Source organism: Pongo abelii, chromosome 6 (assembly GCF_028885655.2).
Source record: "Pongo abelii isolate AG06213 chromosome 6, NHGRI_mPonAbe1-v2.0_pri, whole genome shotgun sequence".
Taxonomy (NCBI): domain Eukaryota; kingdom Metazoa; phylum Chordata; class Mammalia; order Primates; family Hominidae; genus Pongo; species Pongo abelii.
The window spans coordinates 119,892,843-119,919,571 of record NC_071991.2 but is presented as its reverse complement, the minus strand read 5'-3'; the positions used below and the strand labels follow the sequence as shown (position 1 = coordinate 119,919,571).

The 26,729-nt window shown below is 35.0% G+C and overlaps 1 protein-coding gene across 3 annotated transcripts in view; it reads left to right on the top strand.

Annotated features, from left to right (window-relative positions):
• Positions 1-26,729, top strand: part of CADPS2 (calcium dependent secretion activator 2) — a 567,688-nt gene that overhangs the window by 269,204 nt on the left and 271,755 nt on the right. For all 3 annotated transcript variants that reach the window (XM_024250127.3, XM_054559726.2, XM_054559723.2), the window contains exon 7: positions 16,557-16,668. In XM_024250127.3, coding sequence (XP_024105895.1) covers positions 16,557-16,668 — 112 coding nt within the window. The remainder of the gene's footprint in view (positions 1-16,556; positions 16,669-26,729) is intronic.

Below are 26,729 nucleotides of genomic sequence, written 5' to 3'. Positions count from 1 at the left end.
ACCCAGATAATATTTTATTAGAATAATGTCTCATGTTTGTGTTATTCTTGTTTCAAAAAAAAATGTTAAAAAGATGCCAAGTCTGCCTTTGCCAAAAGTTCTGTGTGCTTTCATTGAAAGATATGCTGAATAGATTTATACCTGAGTAAATTGGAACAAAAATCCACAGTTACATTTTTTATTCTCCCAAAGCATATCAGGTATGTTACTTGATTGGTTAATGTTTGTGAGTTATTACAGGGGAAATTGGAGGTAAACTCTTTTCTAACCTCAAGTAGCATTTGATTTTAAAATACGTACAAATGGATTTTGTATTTTATTTTTTATTTCAGGGAAGAATTTTTAGAGAATAAAAAAACAATAAGATTCATTTCAGAGACAAAACTGGTTTCTACTTAAGCAGTCATGTGGTATTTTATTCTTGTAGAGTATTCTATAATTATTCTCTACTGACACAGGACATAGACACAATGATGACCTAATTATCTTGCAGAGGTCCCACCTGCTAATACCACCATCCTTGGGGAGTTGAGATTTCAACATGTACACTGTAGGGGGACACATACATTCAGACCATAGCAGCAGCGCTCAGGTAAATTAAGAACAAGCATTTATTTACTAAGCCTTCTAATTTGCCAGATATAATGATAGTTATTTTACTTACTGATTTCTTTTTCCGAGTAATTATGTGAGGCAGGACTTATTAGTGTTTCTATTTTTAGAAAAGAAAACATACTCAAAAAGTTTAACCGACATATGATGATAGTTTGGATATTTGACCCCCCAAGCCTCATGTAGAAATGTAATCTCCAGTGTTGGAGGTGGGGCCAAATGAGAGGTGTTTGCTCATAGTGGCAGATTCCTCATGAATGGCTTAAGTGAGTTCTTGCTCTTTTATTTCCTGCGAGAGCTGGTTGTTAAAATAAGCCTGGCATCACTCTCCCACCCTCTTGTGTCCTCTCTCCCCAGGTAATCTCTGCACATGCCCAGCTCCGCTTTGCTTTCCACCAGATGTGGAAGCAGCCTGAGGCCCTCGCTAGACACCCAGTCTTCCAGCCAGCTGAATCATGACCCAAATAAGTTTTTCTCTCTATAAATTACACAGTCTCAGGTATTTCTTTATAGCAACACAAAGTGGGTTTTGTGTTTCTATAAAGGAACCTAAATTAACCCAGCTCTTCAGTAGGGAAACCAGGATTCAAACCCAGTCCTCTTAGATTCCAGAGTCTGTGTTATTTCTGCACATCATTGTCTTCTGTCTTGAATATGTAATGTGTGCCTTTTATGTCCAGAGCACAATGTTGTTTACAGTGGGGATGTAGCTATGATTGCTGAGGGAAATCATAAACATACATAGGTAATGACTTCTGTCTTAAAATGAAGGTCATCGTGAAGCATTTCTCACTGCTATAGTGTTTGTTTACATTTCACACTTTTCCTTTTAACGCAAGCCCGAGTCATGAAGGCCAGAGTCTGTTTGCCTTCATCTTTGTGTTTTCATCATTCATTCCCATAAATGGCACATAATAGGTGCTTATTAAATATCCTTTCAGATTCTGGACAAATGAGAACAAGAATTAACACAAAGTGTCATTATTTAAATATTCCATTAAGTGCCAGGTAGGTAGATGTTGGAGAAACATAGATCATAGGAGTGATCTCCACCCCTTTAAATTCTTGATGGAGCTCCTGTTATGAGGATCAAATGTTTTCTAACAAAATGAGCTTAAATGTTCTTGAGCTTTAAAAGCCTGTGTGTATAGCATTTTTGTTCCAAGGTATCTCAGCATTTAGTTGTTACTGTGGCCATCGGAAATCCACAGCAGGTGGGGCTCCCTTCCCTGAGTAACATGTGGGTAGACCTCACAGGAACCAGCAGCAGCAGGATAACTGGCAGTGACTTTCTGGCCTGTGAAGATTACCAGGTTTCACTGCTTGACCAGACTCCTGAGGCTGCTTGTGACACGTCACTTCTGTACAGTGGACTGCAGTGCTAGTATTCCTCTGGATATTCCTGGGGCTGGTTTTGAGCCCTCACCATGCGCTTGAGTATCCACTTACCTCTGCTCTATGCATCATGCTTTTGTTGAATGCCTGGTGGTTTTGGCTCTTTTCAACGCTCAGAAATAGTCTCAGGTGATCCTACCCTCTCTGGCATCTGGGATGTTTGTGTAATGCAGGGACTTTCCCTATTGCTCCCATTCTACTTCTATGTAGTTGGAAATTCTCTTTATTTCAACTAAAGAAACTGTCATTTAGGAAAGAAAAAAAGTTGTTTTATCTGCAGGAGGAGCCCAAAAGGAGCATTCCCAGGGGAAATGCAATAAACCCATATAGATGGTCCATCCTGGCATTCCCCCTGTAAAGCCCTCCACGTTACTGCTCTGATACAGAATTAAGACTCTCTTACCTTTAGAGTAGCTAGAAACAGCTGAGGAATATTTGCTTTTAAATTGTAAGCAATTAAGAATAGTATGTACTGACATTATAGTACTTTGCAATTCCAAGATCTTCAAATTAAGAAAATATAAAGCAAAACATTTTTTATACCCCCAAATGACTGGCCCCAAAGAACATTAACCCCCACTTAAAATTCTGTCAAATTAGACATCAATTAGTGGAAGATATCTTGTAAAGAAAATACTAGTTATTGGTGGACACTCTTACTTTTAATATGCTGAACAGATTACCTAGTGATAATTATAACCTCATAGTTTGCAACCCTGTATTTTAAATTTCTCTAGTACTTTTTATCTTTAAAAGGTAATATATTAATTATGTTACATTTGAAAGGATTTTTTTTTTCAGTTCATATAACACATCTAACTCTTTAGTCCCACAAAATGGGAGCAAGTGGGCTGAGATTCTCACATAAGCATCAAAGTTGAGGGTATGGGAACAATATGAACATAACATATTGGTAAATTTCTGTAGATGACTGATTATTGGTATATACAGTATAGTTGTGCTCATTTCCACACCATTGCATTTTATTATTTAGACATCTGGGGGATTTGTGCATGTTTTATGCTTTAAAGTTAAATTAACTTATACATCAATTACTTATTCTTTCCTATATGTAAGTTTTTAAAAATCTTGGTTTTCATCTTATAAAGCACTGTGCTTTTTTGTACATTATTTGTTTGTCACTTTGGTCAATTTACTTGACCAAGTAAAATTGTAATGCAAGATGTGACAAATTTGTTCTCTTTAAAATTAGATGCTTCAAACTAATGTCTTTGAACTGTGCTGCTATGAGGGAAAGGAAAATGCTTGTGAGAGATTCTCTCTCTGTTATTTCTGAAACCTGATTTTGTGCTAACAGGCTTGCTAGACTTTCCCAGAAGAAAATGGTACAAGTGTAATATGATTTTTTCCACTCTGGATGTGGAGGTTTAATGGCATGAATACTTCACAAAAGAAATACAGACTTTAAAGGACAATTTTATCCTGTTATTCCTGAGGCCTTTGTAATCCTTAGAGCAACCAAATGAGCACTAGCTCTTTGAAGGGAAAGGGAAACTTCTATGAGACAATAAGGAAGAGAAGGCAGATAAAGCTTGCAGGATTTTTCTTATTATGAAAGTCATTACCCACCCCAACCCATTCCCCAATATTTTTCTGCCTTAAAGTGCAAGATGTCATCTCAGGATTTTGTCTCTTCTTGTAACTTTTATTCCCCTTTTTGAGACTGGGTCTCACTATTTTGCCCAAGCTGGTCTTGAACATCTGACCTCAAGCAATCCTCCTATCTCAGCCTCTTGAATAGCTGGGATTACCGATGTGTGCTGCTACACCCAGTTCTTGTCATGTTTGAAGAAACAAATAACTTTGTGTTATCTTTCCATCATAATAAAAGATTTTATTCAGTGTTTTTGAAAGATCCTCCCAAAAGCCTAGAATGATAAAACTTAGTTACTTTAAAAGGTATTTTCTAGTTCTTCTATTAAAATTTGTGTCATTTCAGTATTATAGACTGTAAATTATGTTTTAAAGGAAGGTTAAAAGATGATAAACAAAAATACATTAAGATTAAAAGTAAATCTCAGTTTGTAACACTTTGCCTATTGTAAGTTGACCTTTCATTAATCATCTCATTTCTTCTCCCCCTTCTCTCCCTTTCTCTTCCTCTTCTCAAATTCTCACATGGCTTCTTTTTCTTCCTCTCTCTTTTTCTCCTTTGCCATGTTTTGCTGTTAGTTGATGTCTCTATTGCTCTCTCTCTTTTTTTCATATTGTCTGGATTTTAGTGTCACCATTTTATGAAACAGATGAAAACTTTAATATTCAAAACTGTCAATTTTTTCAGGTAGATATTATTTAGTAAAGCTAAAGCAGTACTAATAGGGATGCTAGTAAGAATAATGAACATTCTCTGTGCACTTTCTATGAGACATGTGCTGTGCTGTTACGGTTATTAACATGAATCGTTTTCATTGATGCCTCCAATGTATTATGAGGAACGTATTATTAGGTTGTGGTAAAGTTGCTCACCCCGGGTCTTTTCACTTATTGGTGGTTTCCAAGCCCAGAATCTGTCTCTTGGGTCTGTACTTTGTAGCCCTATTTCTGCACCATTGTACTCGGCTGTGGGCAAGGGCTCAGGTACTGGCTCTTTTTTATTTCCTTTTGTTATTTAATCGGTCTTTTTTCCACAATGTTTATGTGAAACTATGTAGAATAATGTTGTAGTATTTGTATCACTAATTTCACTTAGATTGTTATCTTTTATATATTGCTATGCAGAATTTGTTTTGTTTTGTTGAAAATATAGAGTAGTATAGTTTGATGTCTTAAAGGACAGTGTGATTTGTGGGATGAATGTTATCCTCATGGCCTAGAAAGCCATTCTATTCATTGTCCTCACTGTATTGCATGCAGTATATTATTAAACTCTGTGTAATTCAATTTAGATATCTCAAGTTGGAATTTCAAATACCTTTATTTATTTATTTATTTTACTTTAAGTTCTAGGGTACATGTGTACAATGTGCAGGTTTGTTACATATGTATACATGTGCCATGTTCGTGTGCTGCACCTGTTAACTCATCATTTACATTAGGTATATCTCCTAATGCTATTCCTCCCCCCTCCCCCCATCCCCCTGGCAGGCCCCAGTGTGTGATGTTCCCCACCCTGTATCCATGTGTTCTTATTGTTCAATTCCCACCTATGAGTGAGAACATGCGGTGTTTGGTTTTCTGTCCTTGTGATAGTTTGCTCAGAATGATGGTTTCCAGCTTCATCCATGTCCCTATAAAGGACATGAACTCATCCTTATTTTATGGCTGCATAGTATTCCATGGTGTATATGTGCCACATTTTCTTAATCCAGTCCATCATTGATGGACATTTGGGTTGGTTCCAAGTCTTTGCTATTGTGAATAGTGCCACAATAAACATACGTGTGCATGTGTCTTTATAGCAGCATGATTTATAGTCCTTTGGGTATATACCCAGTAATGGGATGGCTGAGTCAAATGGTATTTCTAGTTCTAGATCCTTGAGGAATCGCCACACTGTCTTCCACAATGGTTGAACTAGTTTACAGTCCCACCAACAGTGGAAAAGCATTCCTATTTCTCCACATCCTCTCCAGCACCTGTTGTTTCCTGACTTTTTAATGATTGCCATTCTAACTGGTGTGAGATGGTATCTCATTGTGGTTTTGATTTGCATTTCTCTGATGGCCAGTGATGATGAGCATTTTTTCATGTGTCTTTTGGCTGCATAAATGTCTTCTTTTGAGAAGTGTCTGTTCATATCCTTCGCCCACTTTTTGATGGGGTTGTTTGTTTTTTTCTTGTAAAATTGTTGGAGTTCATTGTAGAGTCTGGATATTAGCCCTTTGTCAGATGGGTAGATTGCAAAAATGTTTTCCCATTTTGTAGGTTGCCTGTTCACTCTGATGGTAGTTTCTTTTGCTGTGCAGAAGCTCTTTAGTTTAATTAGATCCAATTTGTCAATTTTGGCTTTTGTTGCCATTGCTTTTGGTGTTTTAGTCATGAAGTCCTTGCCCATGCCTATATCGTGAATGGTATTGCCTAGGTTTTCTAATAGGGTTTTTATTGTTTTAGGTCTAACATTTAAGCCTTTAATCCATCTTGAATTAATTTTTGTATAAGGTGTAAGGAAGAGATCCAGTTTCAGCTTTCTCCATATGGCAAGCCAGTTTTCCCAGCACTATTTATTAAATAGGGAATCCTTTCCCCATTTCTTGTTTTTGTCAGGTTTGTCAAAGATCAGATGGTTGTAGATGTGTGGTATTATTTCTGAGGGCTCTATTCTGTTCCATTGGTCTGTATCTCTGTTTTGGTACCAGTACCATGCTGTTTTGGTTACTGTAGCCTTGTAGTATAGTTTGAAGTCAGGTAGCATGATGCCTCCAGCTTTGTTCTTTTGGCTTAGGATTGTCTTGGCAATGCGGGCTCTTTTTTGGTTCCATATGAACTTTAAAGTAGTGTTTTCCAATTCTGTGAAAAAAGTCATTGGTAGCTTGATGGGGATGGCATTGAATCTATAAATTACCTTGGGCATTATGGCCATTTTCACGATATTGATTCTTCCTATCCATGAGCATGGAATGTTCTTCCATTTGTTTGTGTCCTCTTTTATTTCACTGAGCAGTGGTTTCAAATTCTTGAAGAGTTCCTTCACATTCCTTATAAGTTGGATTCCTAGGTATTTTATTCTCTTTGAAGCAATTGTGAATGGGAGTTCACTCATGATTTGGCTCTCTGTTTGTCTGTTATTGGTGTATAAGAATGCTTGTGATTTTTGCACATTGATTTTGTATCCTGAGACTTTGCTGAAGTTGCTTATCAGCTTAAGGAGATTTTGGTCTGAGACGATGGGGTTTTCTAAATATACAGTCATGTCATCTGCAAACAGGGACAATTTGGAATTTCAAATACTTTTATAGTATGTCAACAACAATGATGGTGATACGTTAGGCAGTTTCTATAGACGTTATTGATCACCCAATTTAAACTAATTTAATTAGATGTATAGAAAATTTGTTTTAAAATACATTCAGTAAATAAAAGGAGTTTAAAACCTGCTGTACAAATTAACTATTAAAATTAAAGGAAATAATATTTGTTTATAATAAAATTTTGAAATTCTAGCTAGGAAATTTGAATTTTATATTGCAGTGAATTATTTAAAATTTTTGACAGGATTATATTGGAGCTATTTGTTGTAAATTTTATTTACTAGATAGGTAAATTTTTTTATGAATCAATCTGTTAGGATAACTTTTTTATGTTTAAGAGAAGTTTAAAGTATTGGGCTGCCTTAGAAATCTTTCCCTGATCTTTTATTCTTTTCATCATTTATATATGAATATATATGAAGATGTCTGTTGCAGCACTGCCTGTAATGGTTAAGACTGGAAACACCTTAAAGTCCATCATTAGAAGAGTGATTGACTAAATTATAGCACAGCCATACAAGGGGAATGTCTTACATCTTGAAAAGAATTACATAAATCCATGTTCTGACACATGAAGAAGTTCAAGATATAGTGTTACATAAAAGAACATGTTATAGAACAATTTGGGTATCCCATTAATTTTTATATGAATAATAAATATGCATTACATTTGACCATATGTGTGAGGGTTGGTTTCTGGGCTCTCTGTTCCTGTCCATTGGTTTGTATATCTGTCTTTTTGCCAGGACCACACTATTTTGATTGCCATTATTTTTTAGTAGGTTTTGAAATTGGGACATGTGATGCGTTCCACTTTGTTTTTTGGTTTGTTTGTTTGTTTGTTTTTCTTCAAGATTGTTTTGGCTACTTTGAAAAGTCCCTAGAGATTCCTTATGAATTTTAGGGTAGATTTTCATATTTCTGCAAATGTTAGGATTTTGATGGAATTCACGTTGAACCATTGGTCATTTTGCATAGTGCAAACATCTTAAATAAGGAAACATTTTGGTGATGGAAAAGTTCTGTATACATGATTGCATGCATTTTTCAAAATTCATAGTGCTCTGTACTTGAGATGATTACATTTTACTGCATGTAAACTATACCTCAATAAATGATTGCAAACCTTTAAAATATATATGTGTTTAAGTACACACATAAGCATAGAGATAAATGTATAAGCCCACACTTGCAAGGTAGAAGTCCCTACTATCATTATTAGTGGGCACCCTTCATAAGCTTGTTCATTTTCATAGTTTATACAACAGTTTCTATGTTAATCACTCCCAAATCTGTATCTGGATTTGCAACAGATTATTGGAATCAAGCACTTGAATTTCCCAAGATAAGTTTCTTTATCTCATATAGTTTGGATCATGGTAAACAACGTGTCACCAGCCACCCATGTTCCCATGAAAACTTAGTTATCATCGTCATTTTTCCCTGAGTCTTTGGCTGAAGTACACTAGTATTATATAAGCCTTTTATATACTTGGGCCCTGTGTTGAACTTTTAAAATATTAAAAGCTGCTCTTCCTTAAGTATTGTCTTCTGCTTAGAGTTTTCCACAAGACTGTCTCAATTGCTTATATTAATCAAGAAAGCTATTTTTAAAAACATTTGTAGAGTGCTTAACATTGTTTTATAAGTCTTTTAGTGTTTTATTATTTAATTTCCATTTATATAATTAATAATCAGGCTTTTAGTATTTCTCTCTTGTTAAACTTAATTCCCAATTTTCACAGGTTGTTACATTATTCAATTAAAAGGAGATAATACTGTTTATTAGTAAAGGTGGGATATTGTGTCTACTTGGTACATTTTACACATCTATTAAACATACTCATTTTCCCAGTGACTTCAGCATGGCTTTGGAGTATATGTGACCGTTATGTGCAGGACAATAACTAATAGAAAGACACCAACACAAACAGATTTCTTTAATGAAACTAAAGGATACTACAGCTCATTGGCATAAACATAGCTGCAAGAGCAGAGACACAGTTGTATGCTTTCAGTCAGGCAAGTTTCCTGGCTCCCAGTTCTCAAGAAGGCATGCGGTTAAAAATGATATTGCTTGACACCCTTGAGAATACCATCAGGCCTCTCTGATCAACTCACTATCCTATTTTCAAGAATCTTTATTTCCTCTTGATTCATCATAATGAGTTTGGGGGAGGTACCCATCTACCTTCTCACCAAATATGAGTCAATGAAAATAACACAGTCCTTACTCATTTCATGAATTGAGTGAATCCAAAGTCAGTTTCTTCAGCAAATCTCCCATAGGACAACAGAAAGACCTTAGACCTAGTTAAAGTCCAGTGCAGGAGACTTTTGGAAAGATTTTCTACTTCCCAAGAGAATATCAGAATCAGTGCTACCAAATAAATACTGGATGTTTGAGTTTTGAACCAAAAGTTTTATTCTATTCTTAGAAGAATCTGTTATATCATTTTAATCTTAAAATGGCTAAATTTTGAGAATGATAATTTAACTATAGTTGGATTGTTTTAAAAATTTCATCATGACAAACCTGACAACAAGCAATGGAGAAAGGATTACCTATTTAATAAATGATACTGGGGAAACTGGTTAGCCGTATGCAGAAAATTGAAACGGGACCCCTTCTTCACACCTTATTAACAATTAACTCAAGATGGATTAAAGATTTAAATGTAAAACCTAAAACTATATAAACCCTAGAAGAAAATGTAGGCAATACCATTTAGGCAAAGATTTCATGATAAAATTGCAAAAAGCAATTGCAACAGAAGCAAAAATTGACAAATGGCATCTAATTAAACTAAAGAGCTTCCGCACAGCAAAAGAAACTATCATCAGAGTGAACAGGCAGCCTACAGAATGGAAGAAAATCGTTGCAATCTATCCATTCGAGAAAGGTCTAATATCCAGAATCTACAAGGAACTCAAATTTATGAGAAAAAAAATTAAAAAGTGGGCAAAGGACATAAACAGATACTGTTCAAAAGAAGACATTCATGCAGCCAACAAACATGAGAAAAGCTCAACATCACTGATCATTAGAGAAATGCAAGTCAAAACCACAGTGAGATACCGTCTCATGCCAGTCAGAGTAGTGATTATTAAAAAGTCAAGAAACAGCAGATGTTAGCAAGGTTGCAGAGAAATAGGAACACTTTTACACTATTGGTGGAATGTAAATTAGTTCAACCATTGTGGAAGATGGTGTGGCGATTCCTCAAAGACGTAGAACCAGAAATCCCATTACTGGGTATATATCCAAAGGAATATAAATTATTCTGTTACAAAGATACACACACACATATATTCATTGCAGCACTATTCACAATAGCAAAGACATGGAATTGACACAGCAATCCCATTACTGAGTATATACCAAAGAAATATAAATCATTCTGTTGCAAAGATACATGCATGCGTATGTTCATTGCAGCACTGTACACAATAGCAAAGATGTGGAATCAACCCAAATGCTCATCAATGATACACTGGATAAAGAAAATGTGGTATATATACACCATGGAATACCATACAGCCATAAAAAGGAATGAGATCATGTCCTTTGCAGCAAACTAATGCAAGAACAGAAAACCAAACACCACATGTTCTCACTTATATGTGGGAGCTGAGCAGTGAGATCACATGGACATAGGGAGGGGAACAACACACACTGGGGCCTGTCAGGGGATGGGATGGGAGGAGGAAGAGTATTAGGAAAAATAGCTAATGCATGCTGGGCTTAATACCTAGGTGATGTGTTGATAGGTGCAGCAAACCACTATGGCATGCATTACCTATATAACAAATCTGCACAGCCTGCACGTGTACCCCAGAACTAGAAATAAAAAAGTAAAAAAAAAATTCAGCATGAAAAATCATAAGAATTATTTGTAATGCTTTATAGGCTTTCATTTATATCCCTGTTGCTGGATCCTTAGTTAATGTTTTCTGTTATAAAATTAGTGATGCATTTGGAATATATGTCATTTTTATTTGATAATTTTAATAATCTTTTTAATAGAGTTAATTGGTTATTTGGTGACAAATAATTTTTGAAAGCACTCACTGTATTGGAAATGAAATCATTTGAAAAATGAATAGAGTTTAACCATAACTTTCTTACATATGTGCAACAGTCAGACAATATAAAGGAAATAGATTCTTTAGGATCCCAATATATTAAATACTGTGAAATAAATTAAGGAATGTGTGTTTTTTTCTACATAATGAAGAAAAAAGTTTAAGGTTCCAGTAATAAATGTTAGAACAGAGTTTAACAGAGACACCACCTCCCTTCCCTTTTTGTTGAATAGAAATAAGACGAAAATGTCTGTTTTCTTTGTGTTCTAACAGGTACCATAACATCTTACAAAGCTGCAATAATTAAAACAGGGTAATACAGCTCAGGAGAGATCTGCAGAACATAAAGCTCAAAACCAAACCCAAGTTTATATAATTTTATACATATGTTTGATTTCTCACCCAAATGAGTTTAGGACATGTGAAAAATTAAAACTGTCATTTCATATCACTATCGACTTTCAGACAGGTCAAAAGTGGGCACAAGTTTTATCTAGTGCTCTAGCTATTGTAAGAGACCATGGAACTATACAACCTATTGAGAAGGCAGGGCAAGGGTGAGAAGGAATATATGTTACAGTATAATTATTTATTATCTAAAATCTCCTATTAGAATAGAAATCCCAAGGGAATAGGGACTTTGGTTGCTCACACTAGAATGTCATCTCCACACAAAAGGTACTCCATTTTTTTAAATGAAAAATGTACACATTCAGTTTTGTATCCTCCCTCTTTTTCACTTTACATCATGCATGGTTTTATGTTGCCATCAAAATATTTCATCACATGCCCCATAATTTACATAATCATTCCCCTAATATTTTATATTTATCTTGCTTGTGTTTACTGTTATACATAATGCTGTCATGAATGTTTCTGCTTATACTCTTTTTAATACTTACAATTATTTTGATAGGATAAGTTCTTAGAAATAACCTTACTAGGTTAAAAGATATGAACATGTATTTTAGCTCCTGATACAAATTTCCAGTACCCTTTATTTAATAGCAAATACATAATTAATGTCAATTATTTCAGTTGGTATATGAATTACCATGTGTTTTCAGAGCCAGGAAGTCCTGCTGTTCTCGTAAAGGTGCTTTGTAGATTTTTATTCATTCGAACATTTACCTTGGAATTCTGAATCCTCATAAATAATACATTCAGAGAAGTGGAGAAAGGCAATGCGTTTTGAGTCAACACAAACTGACAGCAAGATAATGTATTCTTTTGTCATAAAATATTGAGAAAATGGGAAGACAATAACTGGTATTAATTACTGACAGGGTTTAAATATGCCAGTTAAGTAGGAAATAAGGAGATATCTTGGTTAATATTGAAGGTAGGCCTATTGTCTTCTTTCCTCTTTTTCTGCTTTTTTTTTTTTTTTTTTTTTTGCTGAGTGGGGATCAGGGAGGCTTGTGTTTTTAATTTATTCATTCTAGAATTTATCATTTTTCTAACTGTGTCTTTTCAACTTTTATTTCCCAAAGAAGAAATTATCAGATTGGTGCCAATTTATGCCTGTATTGTGGAATGGTGGGATTTATATTTTCTTTATAAGAAAGTTTCTTATTTATCGTTTCTTATAAAGAAACGATAAATCCCAACATTCCAGGATACAAGGATAAATATTTATAAATAACTATTTATGCACCCCCTTAAAATTGTACATTTTTGTTGAATGTCGGTAAAAGCTTTGTCTTCTGGCCTGCTGCAGTCAGGATCTGCTGGTATTTTTGTGTCTCAGCTTCTCCTTTGCCTGAGAACACATTATATAAGCCTTCTTCATTTCACAGGAGTTGTTCATTGGCATTTCCTCCCCTTGACTCAGTCCTAAACCTTGTAAGTAGAACTTCTGGCTGTAAATACAATAATGTACCCATAATGGAGAATTTTTTTTTCTTTGTAAGAACTCATGGAAAACTTAGACACACACAAAATCTGGAAATTAAAACCCATTTCAATTATTTTACATGATCAGTATTATGCGGGCTATGCTATCTAATCTGATGTAATAAAAATAGAACTTAATAAGAAAAAGGAAAATATATATATAGAGAGAAATTCTAAATCACACCTGTAAACAGCTGAATGATAGTAAAAATAGCACTTTGTAAATTTATGGGGTGCTGTAGTTAGAGTTTAAAGCAAATTTATAGTCACAAATGCTTGCCCAGAATGGAAGAAAGGCTTAAAATTAATGACCATGCATTCAACTTAAAATTTGAAGCAGCAGGGTTAAAACAGATAAATTAGAATAATGTAGCAAAGAGCAGAATGCAATAAAATAAAAAACAAACATGAAGTAGTGAGGATCGTCAAAGTCAAATGACAGGAGTTTGAAAAGAACAATAAAAGTGATGAACCTCTGTCAAGTTTAAAAATGGAAAAAAGAAAACATTAAGAATGAAGAAAGACATAACAGATGCTATAAGGATTCAAAGATGAAAAAATTTACAACTTTGTATAAGTACTTTTGAAAAACTTAGATGAAATACATAACATAAAACTTAGTGCTTATCAAAATTCACTCAAGGAGAAAGAGAAAACCTGAGTAGTTCTGTAGCTACAACCAATAAAGAAATCACTTCATTAGCAAGTATCTTCCCATACAGAAATATCGGGTTTGAACAGCTTAATAGGTGAGTTATAGGAACAGATAATTATCATTTTTTGACAAACTCTTTCAGATAATAAAAATATAGCACTTTTCAACTTATTCAATAAAACCAAACATGGAGAATACAAGAAAGTAAATTTACAGGCTAGTCTCAATAATGGACATTGTATAAAAGGCTAAACAAAGTATTAGCCTACTCATTCTAGTATTTTTTTTAAAGTTTATCTCAAGAAAGACAATAGAGTAATCTACTATAATTACAGATTATTTTAATAAATGTAGGGAAATGTTTGATAAACTAGAGCACTCATTTCTGGATCTTTATATGTGTGTGAGTGTATGTATATATACACATATGTTATATACATATGTATATGATGTGATGTATATGATATGAATGTATGTTATGTATATGATATTGTTATGTACATGATGTATGTGTGTTAGGATGTATGTTGTATATGATATTGTGATGTATATGATATGAAGGAGATATTATGTATATATGTATATACACACGTACAATATCTCCTTCATATATAATTGTGATATATATTTTTTATATATTATGTATACATCATATGCATATATTACATATATATACACACACATATATTCTGATATATTTATGTGTGTGTCTAATATGGGAATTTTTTTTAACCTATAAAAGACTATCTACCGAAAACCTACAGCAATTATCACACTTAGAGGTAAAATACTGAAAATATTCCTTTTAAGAAGAAATTCAAGGGAGTGATAAATATAAAATTCAGGATGCTAGCTACTTCAGAGTAGTGAGGGTGGAGAGGAGAGGAAGATGAGACCAGGGGCACACAAGGGCTTTCTTAATGTTCTAGTACATTCCCCATCTTAACCTGAATGGCAGGAATGTTGGTTTTCACTTTATTATTATTCTTTAACTGAATCTCATTTTATGGACACTTTTAAAATATATCGTTGTATAAAAATATTTTAATGCATAAATGAGAAATGTGCTATGGTGATAAATATTGTAGAATAGTTTTTGAATATACTTGTCTATGAAGGATCAAAGGTAAAAGGTAGTTTTCTGGAAGTTCATGGAACCATGAGCGAGCAGTTTTTTTTTCCCTCCGTATTCATTGTTATTTGTCTTATTCTATCCAGCAAAGTGGAATTGGGATGCATTTCAGAAGGACCAGGTTAAAAGACAAAGCTCACTTTTCTCTTTGAAGAATCATGTATTGCAGGAGGTTTGGGAATTACAAATGAACATGTAGTATAAATACTTTCAAAGGATTTTGAAATTAGAGGAAAAAATCAATGTAATACATAGAAGTTTTCTGGGGAGGATTTTAAAAAGCAAATTCTATGGAAACCTATTAGGCTGTTTCTATATGACTATCAAAAATCTTTTATTTCAGTTATAAGAGAATGTCTCCCAAGGTTATTAGTCTTCTAAATTTAACCACGTGACACTGAATTTAAAAGGGTATGTCATGAGAATTAGCTCCCAGGCTGTTAACCAGATTGCCTGACTATATTCAAGGCTTAAGATTCCACAAACTAAATTGAGAATTTTTCTTTATGCCTTATTTTGGTTCTGAATCTATTTTTGTTTTTATTCCTATTTTACCATTGCTTTATGTAAACCATCTTAATTATATGAAATTGCAAAAAGACTCTTTGCTAACCCCATTCTGGAAGTCTAAAATAGAAATTAAGCTGCTTTTCTTCCCTAATTGAATCTTCTCTTCCCTCTGGCATATGATGTTTCAAAAAAACAGACTGCATCTAGATGCTAGTTTCTTCAGTCATTGAAATGGTCTCTGCTTTACTGTACACATTTATTATAAATGCTGTGATAGGAGAGGAAAGCAATCACAATTATTTGTTCAATTTTTATTATACTTTCTTTAGTGAGTTTTCTGTATGTTGTAAGCTCTCCGAATGAGATTTATAAAATAAAATATAGACAGCTCCATGAAAATGGTGAATTGTTTTGTTTTTTCGAGACAGCATAAGAAAATTGATACTTATTTGTTGTTTTATTTTCAACATGAATCTGTATTTTGTTAAATCTCATTTTTTTCTCTTTGGTATTTTGCTCAATGGCATCTTCTTCATGCTGTGCTGAGTCTCATTGCATCTGATCTCTCAGAGTTGTGAGAAATATTGATAAGATTTTTTAATATCAGGTGTATGCCAGTTTGTAAATCAGGCAGAATGAACTGGTCTGCAATAAAGACAAGATGCTATTAATTAAAAGATAAGCCAAGAAAACATGTTATTTTGTTGTGATGATTTCAAAAGCCAGATGTCGACAGACTTATTCCCTTCCTAAGAGAATGTAGTGGGAAATTAACTACAAAACATTCAGATTCTTATGATGCATATTTCTTTCTTCTTGACAGGAGCTTTAAAAGTCATATAAAGTAATAGATCTGAGATAATTATGCTTAACTTAAAAAAAAGATAATGTTTAATAAAGACCTCTCAAAAAGAGGTGGGGTAAAGTCTTCAGTATATAAAAATCATTTTCTGAGAAACTATCTCTTATGTAAACAAACCCTGAGCAATTTTCCCAGCTGCCAGTAAAAATGGTGCTATAATTTGCATTTGAATTAATAAAGTAATAGATTTCAATAGTTACAACTATATTGCTTTACCTTAACCTAAATTCTCATAACATGCTATTTTTTGTAGTCCAACATGCTAATTTTTTGAACAGCTGAGTAACTATTACAAGTTGTAAAGCTTATTGTTCTTTTCCTTCTTGATTGTGCCATCTGCTAGAAACAAAAGCAAAGATAAAAAACTCATTGAGCACAGAAGATTCTGTATTGTTTAATTTGCCTTCTATGGAGACACATCTCCTTTGGGAAAAAAATTAATGCTGCATTTTAAGAAACATTTTTTTTACTTCATTACAGATGGGGGACTCAAGGAGATTTCACCACCACCCATCCTCGGCCTGTGGTCAAAGTGAAACTCTTCACAGAAAGCACTGGAGTTCTGGCCCTGGAAGATAAAGAACTGGGAAGGGTGAGTTGTGGTCAGCCTGTGTGTCCAGGGTAGAGCAGTTTTAACTTCTTTGGATTCATGATTAAGGTAGATCAGTATGCCATATGTGAACTTTATGTTCATAAATTACATAAAATAATTTGTTATTTCCCACAAGTCCAGTATATGCCTCTAATTTATTAAATCTAATTGTCTATAACACAGAAAGTATTGTGATAGGATTTGATTGTGTAAGGGGTAAATACAAATTCCTTGTCACCAACTCAGTCATTCTCACACATGTGCTCCACTGGCCATTGAATGTGAATGGTGCTGGCCAACTTCCTCTTGGTGAAGGGTAATTCTCATGTAACGTATTTCTGTCCCTGGGTTCAAAGCATCATCTTTATATTTGAAATCATCTGCTCTTCATGTTCATTGTGATTAATCACAGAATATCTCCGAAGTATATCTATCTCTTTTATCTTTTCCATTTTCCCCATGAAAAGGCCTTTTTCTCACACCTTTTAACATTAAATTATTCTTTTCCTATAGTCACCTCTTCATATCTAGAATATATATATGTTTACCTTCTAATCCCAGTATACCCTTTCTATACTCAGCTTGTGCTGGCAGTAAAAGCATTAACATTAGGTAAATCTGTGTGAAAGGTCATCTTCAGACTTATAAATGAAGTAGGTGTTCTAATTGAGTAGTAGGCTATATGAAGATGTCTTCGGTAATGTGAAATTTTTAATGATTTTTTTTTTTTTTTTTTTTTTTTTAAGACAGAATCTTGCTCTGTCACCCAGGCTGGAGTGCAGTGGCACAACCTCGGCTCATTGCAACCCACCTCCTAGATTCAAGCGATTCTTGTGCCTCAGACTCCCACCTTGGGATCACAGGCACATGCCACCTTGCCTGGCTAAATTTTGTATTTTAGTAGAGATGGGGTTTCACCATCTTGGCCAGACTTGTCTTGAACTCCTGACCTCAAGTAATCCACTCACCTCGGCCTCCCAAAATGCTGGGATTACAAGCATGAGCCACCACACCCACCCTCTGTAATGTGAACCTATCTTACCTAGACCTGAAGACTGTATTCAGAGATATTTTCCAGAAAATAAAACCTTCAGAAATCTTACTTGAAATTTTCTGGTATTAATGGACTGCTTTGTACAGTGCTAGATGCAAAAAGATGCTAGGATCATTCTGTATACTAGAAATTTTTTAAAAAACTGAAGTCAGGATTTCTATTAGTTTCAGACCCTCTTCTACCTCCTTTACACTCTTGGAATCTTTCTATTTCTAGGGATTTGTAAGTCTGTATCTACACTCCAGAGATTTTGAGTCTGCATTCATAATCCAGATTTCCTCTTCCATTTTCTTGATATGTGTATTTGTTAATACCTTATAGAGCTGTGTTACTGCTCGTTCAGTCATGTGCTTATGTATTTGTGCATTTGTTTTCATTGAACAAAGGTATGCAGGTAGCATAATCTAATACAAGAGCTTTGGAGACAACATATGGTCTTTTTATTAATCAGGGTTTTTCATTTAAACTATTATTATATTAATTTTAAAGGTAAAATTAATGTTACTTTTCTTATTGTAACTATTATCTCACTGTTTAACAGCAGCCATTTTAAGTCTAATGCTATAAGTAATTCTTGAGCTATTTTTGTTTATCAGCTGGTCAAATAATATAGTTAAGCAGTTTCTAAATTGGATGCATAAGTGACATATATATATATATTCGATGCAATTTTATATCTGAGAAACCGCTTATGCTCCCTTACTCTCTTCATACTAGAAAGACAACTTTTCTATTACAGGGTTTCCCAACCTTAGCACTATTGATGTTTTGAACAGGGTAATTCTTTGTTGTCAGGTGCTTTTCTGTATATTTTATGATATTTAACAACATCCCTAACCTCTAGTCAAATAAAAAATGTCTCCAGACATTGCTAAATGTCTCCTGGAGGGTAGTGCAAAATCAACCCTGCCTGAGAACCATTAATCTATATAATGACCTCAACAGGTTCGAAGATTATAAATATCATTTGTATCTAATGACTTACAAATTGTTACTGTTTTTCTTGTAGATTCAGATTTGTGAATCCAACTTCCATATTCAGTATTTCCAATTGTATATTGATATCTCAAACCACATATTTTTGTAAAAAACTTGTGACTTGTATCCCCATAAAGCCTTCCATAGAGGCAATTATTAAATAAACCTGTGACCTAGACATCTCCCTTGTTTCTCCTTTTCTCACCCTAGCACCAGATCCATTTGCAACTTTTGTGAGCTTTTTCTGTATTTGTTCTGAATCCATCCATGTATTAATATCCCTACTACCCTAATTCAAAGCACCATCATTTCACATAAAGGGTCTGTTTACTATTTTCCCATTTACCACCTTGTTCTCTCTGATTTGACCTTCACACCTCAGTCACTATGATCTATTTAAAATTCAAAACAAATCACAACATTCTGTCCTTAAAACATTCCAATGTCTTCCAATTTATTTGGAATAAAAATCAGACTTCTCATTATAGTGTAGCAGGCCTGACAGGTGTTCTCAGGTGTGGCCCTGCACATTAGATATGCAGATTCTCAGGCCCCTCTCTAGATCTGCTGAGTCAGAAACCCCAGGGGTTCAGGGCTACCCTCTGTTTTAATAAGCCCTCCTAATGATTTTAAGACACACCAAAGTTGGAGAATCCCTGATCTACATGAACTGACTTCTGTCTCCAAATTCATCTTCTGTTATAACCTCCTTGCCTACTGTCATTCTTTCCTTACACCATGCTTTCTTTCTTTTCCTCAAACATTGTAGACTCATACCTGCTTTAGACTTTAGGTCTTTACGTGTGTTTTAATCTGAACACACATGTGCACTCACACAATTGGAAAAAATTGGTGTTCATCTCTGGATGGTAGAGCTACTGGTTTTATATACGTGTGTGTGGGTATATATATATGTGCACACATTACCAATAATGTATATTGTTGGTATACATAATGTATGTGTGTATATATACACATATTAAGTATATACAAAAGTACATACATACATATATATATACTTTCCTAATTAGAACAAATAACTTCTATTAAGTTAAAAGAAAAAGCCTTACATGATCTGACATCTGTAGATGAAGTTTTATGAATAGTATATCTGGGGAGCTTGGTTTTTAACATGAACTTTTTTTAATTAAAAACTTGGGTAGCATTTAAATTTGAAAATGAACAACATAGGACTTAAAATAGGTTTATACCACAGCAAGATACCACTGTACACCTACTAAAATGGCGAAAATACAGAAAAACTGACAGTGCTTGTGAGAATGCAGAACAGAAACTCTTACTCATTGCTGGTGGCGATGCAAAATTGTAGTCACTTTGGAAGACAACTTGCCATTTTTTTGTATAAAGTTAAACATAGACTTACTATACAATCCAAAAATTGTACTCCTAGGTATTTACCAAAGGGTTTATGAAGGTTGTGTCTACACAAAAATCTGTGTGTGAATGTTTAAACAGCTTTATTCTTAATCACTAAAACTTGGAAGCAACCAAGATGTTCTTTAGTTGGCGAGTGAATAAAACCATGGCACATCCATACAATGGAATGCTATTCAGTAATAAAAACAAGCTATTAATTAATGCAGTGGCATAGATGAATGTAAATGCAAATGAAAGAAGTCAAACCCAAAAGATGACATATTTTATTATTCCATTCATTCTAGAAAATTATAGGGGTAGACAACAGTTGTAAGTTTGCCAGGAATTAAGCTGAGGTGGGTTGTCAGCCAGAAAGGGGTACACAGGGGACTTTTAGAGTGAAGGAACTGTTCTGTATGGTACTGTGTGTTATATGCAGTATTAGCCCATTCTCATGCTGCTGTGAAGAAATACCTAAGACTAGGTATTTTATGAAGAAAAGAGGTTTAATTGACTCAGTTCTGCATGGTTAGGGAAGCCTCAGGAAACTTACAGTCATGGTGGAACGCACTTCTTCACAGGGTGGCAGGAGAGAGAGTAAGTGCAAGCAAGGGAAATGCCAGAAGCTTATAAAACCACCAGATCAGGCCAGGCATGGTGGCTCATGCCTATAATCTCAGCATTTTGGGAGGCCAAGGCAGGGGGATCACCTGAGGTCAGGAGTTCAAGACCAGACTAGCCAACATGGTGAAACCTTATCTGTACTAAAAATACAAAAAATTATCCAGGCATGGTGGTGGGCACCTGTAACCTCAGCTACTCAGGAGGCTAAGGCAGGAGAATCACTTGAACCTGGGAGGCAGAGGTTTCATGAGCTGAGATCGTGCCACTGGGCAACAGAGCAAGACTCCATCTCAAAAAAAAAAAAAAATCAGATCTCCTGAGACCCACTCACTATCACAAGAACAGCATCAGGGAAACCACCCCCGTGATCCAGTTACCTCCACCTGGTCTCTCCCCTGACATGTGGAAATTATGGGGATTATGGGAATTACAATTCAAGATAAGATTTGGGTGGGGACACAAAGCCTAACCATATCAGATGCATACTTGTATGTATTTGCCAAAAGGTATAGAACTTTATGTTACAAAGAATGTACATTAATTTATGCACACTAACATGAACACACACACTTCCCTAATGAACACATCAACCAGCAGCATCAAAAGGATGCCAACATGGAATAGAGACTGAGACAGATGAAATTAGTTGTACTGTACAGGTAAGACATAGCTCCACTGAAAGGGGTGATGAGAAAAGAAACAGACCTAAGTAACCTAAGGGGGAAACATATGCTGCCAGTACTCTCTTGATAACCAAGTGATGAAGATGACCACTACCACTTATGTCATGTGGATATCCTATGCTCCCTATTATGATTTGAGAAGGGACACTTTGCCCCTGTGGTATTCTTGCGCCAAAACCCAGGCTAATCATCAGACAAACATAGATTGGTGACATTATACAGGATAATTGGCCAGTACTCTTCCAGACTGTCAAGGTCATAAAAAAGAAAAGTGAGAAACTGTCACAGATCAGAGGAGACTAAGGAGACATGACAACAAAATGCAATATGCTGCCCTGGATTGGACCTTGGAACAGAAAGAAGGCGTTGATGAACAAACTTGTGAAATCCAAATAAAATCTGGAATTCAGTTAATAGTAATGTGCCAATGTAGGTTTCTTGGTTTTAACAAATGTACCATGGTAATGTATACTGTTCATTCTGAGGGGAACTGAGTGTACAGGAAGTCTGTATACTATCTTTGCAACTTTTCTGTAAGTCTTAAATATTCTAAAACGTAAAATGTGTATAATGTTTATTATAAACATTTATAATAAAGGCTTTTAAATATTTTAGGAAATGCCTCAGCATATACTGTTTAAGAAATTAACATTTCTGTCCGGGTGCAGTAGCTCATGCCTGTAATCCCAACGCTTTGGGAGGCTGAGGCAGGCAGATCACCTGAGGTCAGGAGTTTGAGACCAGCCTGGCCAACATGGCAAAACCCCGTCTCTATTAAAAATACAAAAATTATCTGGGTGTGGTAGCGCACACCTGTAATCCCACCTACTTGGGAGGCTGAGGCAGGAGAGTCACTTGAACCCGGGAGGGGGAGGTTGCACTGAACTGAGATCGCGCCACTGTACTTCAGCCTGGGTGACAGAATGAGACTCCGTCTCAAACAAAAAAAAAAAAAGGAAAAGAAGAGAAAATAAAAGAAAAAGAATTGAACATTTCCTTACATCACTTCAATTTCTTCATTACACCTAAGAAATTTAATATTGATTCAGAAATATGTGCTATGCTGTCAATATTCAGAGTTCCCTAATTATCCCAACATGTCAATAAAAGCTGGTATTCTCCCCCCATCTAGGATACAATCCAGGATCATACATTGCATTGGGCTGTTGTAGCTCTTCAGTCTGCTTTATTTTAGATGCTCCCACCACCTTTTTTTTTACTTTTATTATAATGATATTTTTAAGCATCCAAATTAGTCTTATAAAATGTTCTTTATTCTGGATTTGTCTTATTTGTTTCATGACTGGTTTTAGGTAAACATCTTTGCCAAGCATCCACCTACATAATGTTTTGTGCTTCCCATTGCATCTTATCAAAAGTTATGGAGTGACAGTTTTTTCTAATATTGGGGATTTTAATTAAGTATTATCACTTGGTTAAGGCGGCATCTGCCAGTTCTCTCCATCATAAAGATACTATTTTTTGTTTTGATTTTAATAAGCTGTGGGGTGTTACTATTAGAGTTTCACTAACCACCTTTCACTCAGTGTTTTAGCTAAAGATTCATGGATTTAAAAAAATTTTGTGTGTTATAGTCTGTGTCTGTTATTCTTTTTTCATGACCAGATTGTGTCAAAGTTGTGTGTATGCATTTGCATATGTGTGTTCCTTTACTATCTTCCTTTTCCTTTTTTAAAAATTTCCCCCACAGCACCAATATATTTTTTTTTTCTTTTAAATCATGTACCTATTGGTCTTTGCTTTCTGGGACATGAAATTTTAGAGGCTCAACTTGTACTGTCCCTGCTCCAGGCCTGTTATTAGCACTGGTTGTTTTTAGTGATGATGGAATTTAGAAACTAACATTCTACATATGTATCAACACTTCTTAGTTGAGAAATATACTTTTTTTTTTTTTTTTTTGAGACAGGGTCTCACTCTGTCACCCAGGCTGGAGTATGGTGGCACAATCGTGGCTCACTACAGCCTCCACCTACTAGGCTCAAGAGATCTTCCTACCTCAGCTTCCAGAGTATCTGAGGCCATAGGTGCATGCCACCATGCTGGGCCAATTTTTAGATTTTTTGGTAGAGACAAGGATTTCCTATGTTGCCAAGGGTGGTCTCAAACTCCTGAACTCAAGAAATCCTCCCACCTCAGCCCCCCAGATTGCTTGGATTCCTGGCATGAGCCACTGTTCCCAGCCCAAGAAATATATATTTTTTTTAAAACATGAGTTTACTGCTTCTCCACGACATCAATATATTTACTCATTTTGCGTAAATAATTTCAAAAATACCCTGTCAGTGCCACCACCAACAAACTTACATAGTAAAGATCAACATTTTTTTTTGCCATTTGATTTGTCTTTAGAATGTATTCCAGTAAGTGTGTATGTCTGAATACTCTGTTCAAAAGTAACCCAGTGCAATAGAAGATAAAATTTCTTATTTTTATTCTTATAGTGAAAACCATTTGAAGAAATTGCAGTTTCAGTCATTGCAGAGATTTTTCAGAAATCAAATATTATTTAAGCTAAAGTATTTTTATATTTATACATAGTCATTTTAGATATACAGTTTATATCATTTTATAAAATGTTTGAGTCTTCTTAGGGTACTATCTGGCTGCCAGTGCACTTTTATTTGTGAATGAATTACTGTGTAATATATTCCTGGTAACTATTTAGTTTGTTGAATGGTATTCTTGAGTACGAAGTACATTTTGGGTATTTTACCAAAATGATTTTTTAATTTTAGAAATGTTGCTATGAAAACATTCTTTCTGACAGTTGTTGGAAAAAGAGCTGCCTGAAGAGGGTTTTTTGTTTGTTTTTGTTATGTTTTGTTTTTGACAGTCTCACTCTGTTGCCGAGGCCGGAGAGCACGGCTTACTGAAGCCTCAGTTTCCCAGGCTCAAGCGATCCTCCCACCTCAGCCTCCCAAGTTGCTGGGACTACTGTTGTATGCCATATGCCCAGCCAATTTTTTGTTTTGTATAGAGATGGAGTCTCACAATGTTTTAAGGCTGGTCTTGAACTCTTGGGCTCAAGTGATCCTCCCACCCCAGCCTCCCAAAGTGTAGGGATTACAGGCATGAGCCACTGTGCCTGGTTGAAGAAGGTTGTAAAAAGATTCAGTTTCTAGGTCCAAGCATTTCCTTTAGTTGGTTTGGGGTATGCCAAGGAGGGAGTATTTTAAACACTTCCAAGGGGTTGCTAATGTGCGTACAGAGTTGAGAAGCACTGGTACAAATAGTATCATTGACACTAATGTGCAGACAGGTTCAGAACCTAGTGACTCTTCGCTGTAAGAAAAATATCATAACCTGTAGGTTTGTGAAATGATAGCTCAAATTTCATAGACATTGGGCAGTTGAAGGTTATATTATTTGGCAAGTACTTGGCATGCAAATTTTGTTTGTGGATGGCAGATGCAAATACCTATTTATGGAAATAGAGATGGCATATGGAGATTTTTCATCCGAATTGGTGGCCAACCCTCCACCAGGTGCTAAGGGAATACCTGGAGGCAGAACAAGGATTTTTTTCTCAGGAAACAATTATGATTATGTCCTAGCAGGTAAACAGCTGACCAGTCATGCATCCCAAAGTATATAGTTTATCATAATGAAGATAATTTTGTCCTGAAAAACTTGAAAAGCAAGTTTTGCCTAACATAGCCATATAAGAATCTAAATAGCAGTCCCAAGGGACATCTATTTGTGGGCAACGCATTTTCCATTGAGTCTTTCAGAGTGAAATATTGGGTAGTATACACTCCTGGGTAACTCTTTAACTTGATAAAGGGTCATCTTCAGTACAAAAAAATTTTGGAGGGTTTGCCAAAATAACTTTTTTTCATTTTAGAAATTTTGCTGTAAAAACATTTCTTCAGACAGAAGGAACCTATTGTCCATTAATAGATTGAGTTCATGGCTTTGATACCACATCTTCAGTATATACAGAAGGATGCTGAGTCCTCTGCTTCCATGGGGATGGGGAAAGCATAGATACGACTTTAAAGTCTCATGAAGAATTGCTATCTGAAAGGATTTAAGGAGGAAGGATAACTTTTCTGTGATTTTAAGAAAAGTTGTACCACAAATATAAAAGTCTCCTATATATGAAGAGTTGAATTAGACATACATAGGATGCAAAAGAATTTCATTCCATCTTTCAGCATATGATATTAATTCACTAGGTAAAGCATCAGTCAGTCATTTAGTGCTATTTCAATAAAATTAGCCGTTAAATTTTGCTTTCAAATTGAAGAAAAATACCTGTGATTATGATTTCACGAGGAGCTTCTCTAATGTTTTTTTCATTCACATGTAGATGTATAATGCTGGCATTCTTAAATCCTCAATATAAATTTTGTCTGTGAGAGTTAAGGAAAGGCCTAAAGTGATTATTAATTTTTTTGTAATTATTTGTGAAAAATTAGTATAGTTAATTATTCAATAAAACATCTTTAATCTACTCCTGATCTGTTACTTCATAAGTTTATTAGAAGTTCCATGATAACTACTTATAAACTAGATAATTAGAGACAAAATTTTAATTCCGTGGTCCAGTTATATGTATTGGCTACATTTGGCTTAAATCCTTTCAGATAGCAATTCTTTATGAGACTTTATAATCATATCTCAGTCACCACACCAGTGATGAAGCAGGAGCGCAGACAGGGAAAGGTCCGGGGCTAATTCACATAAGATGCGAGTTCTTTCTAATTAGGTCTGGCTTATTAATCATGTGCTTTGAAGTGTTATGGGTTTCTACCTGTCATTCAATGCCTGACTTTGAAAGTTGTTGCTCGGTGTGTCTGCCTTGGTCATTCTCTGAGAAGTTGGCCTGGGTCTTCACTGTAGAGGTAGAGGAAAGTATTTCTTTCCTTATCACTACTTACAGGGGCTGGTCATGTTATGCACAGCATCCTCCATGGTGTCCTTTGTGGGTGATTATAATAAAAGTAGTTGACATTTTACTATTTTCTCAGAATAATAGAGGTTTTCCTCTGTCTCGGGTAGAACAAATATTAGACATGTACACTGTACTAATGCCTTCTAATAGGTATATATTGTTATTTCGTTATGGTTTTAATTGGCACTTAGCAAAAACACTAATGATGTTTAGCATCTTTTTGCCATTTGCAGCTTTTCTTTTATGAAGAATCTGTTCAAATATTTTCCCCAGTTTTTAACTGGGTTGCTTGTTTTCTCCTTTTTGAATTTCAAAAGGTCATATTATTTATAACTTCTTTATGAGAGTATGATGTAAATACTTTTCTCTCAGTCTTTGGCTTGTCTTGTTATTCTCTTAATCATATTTCAAAGAACAAAAATTT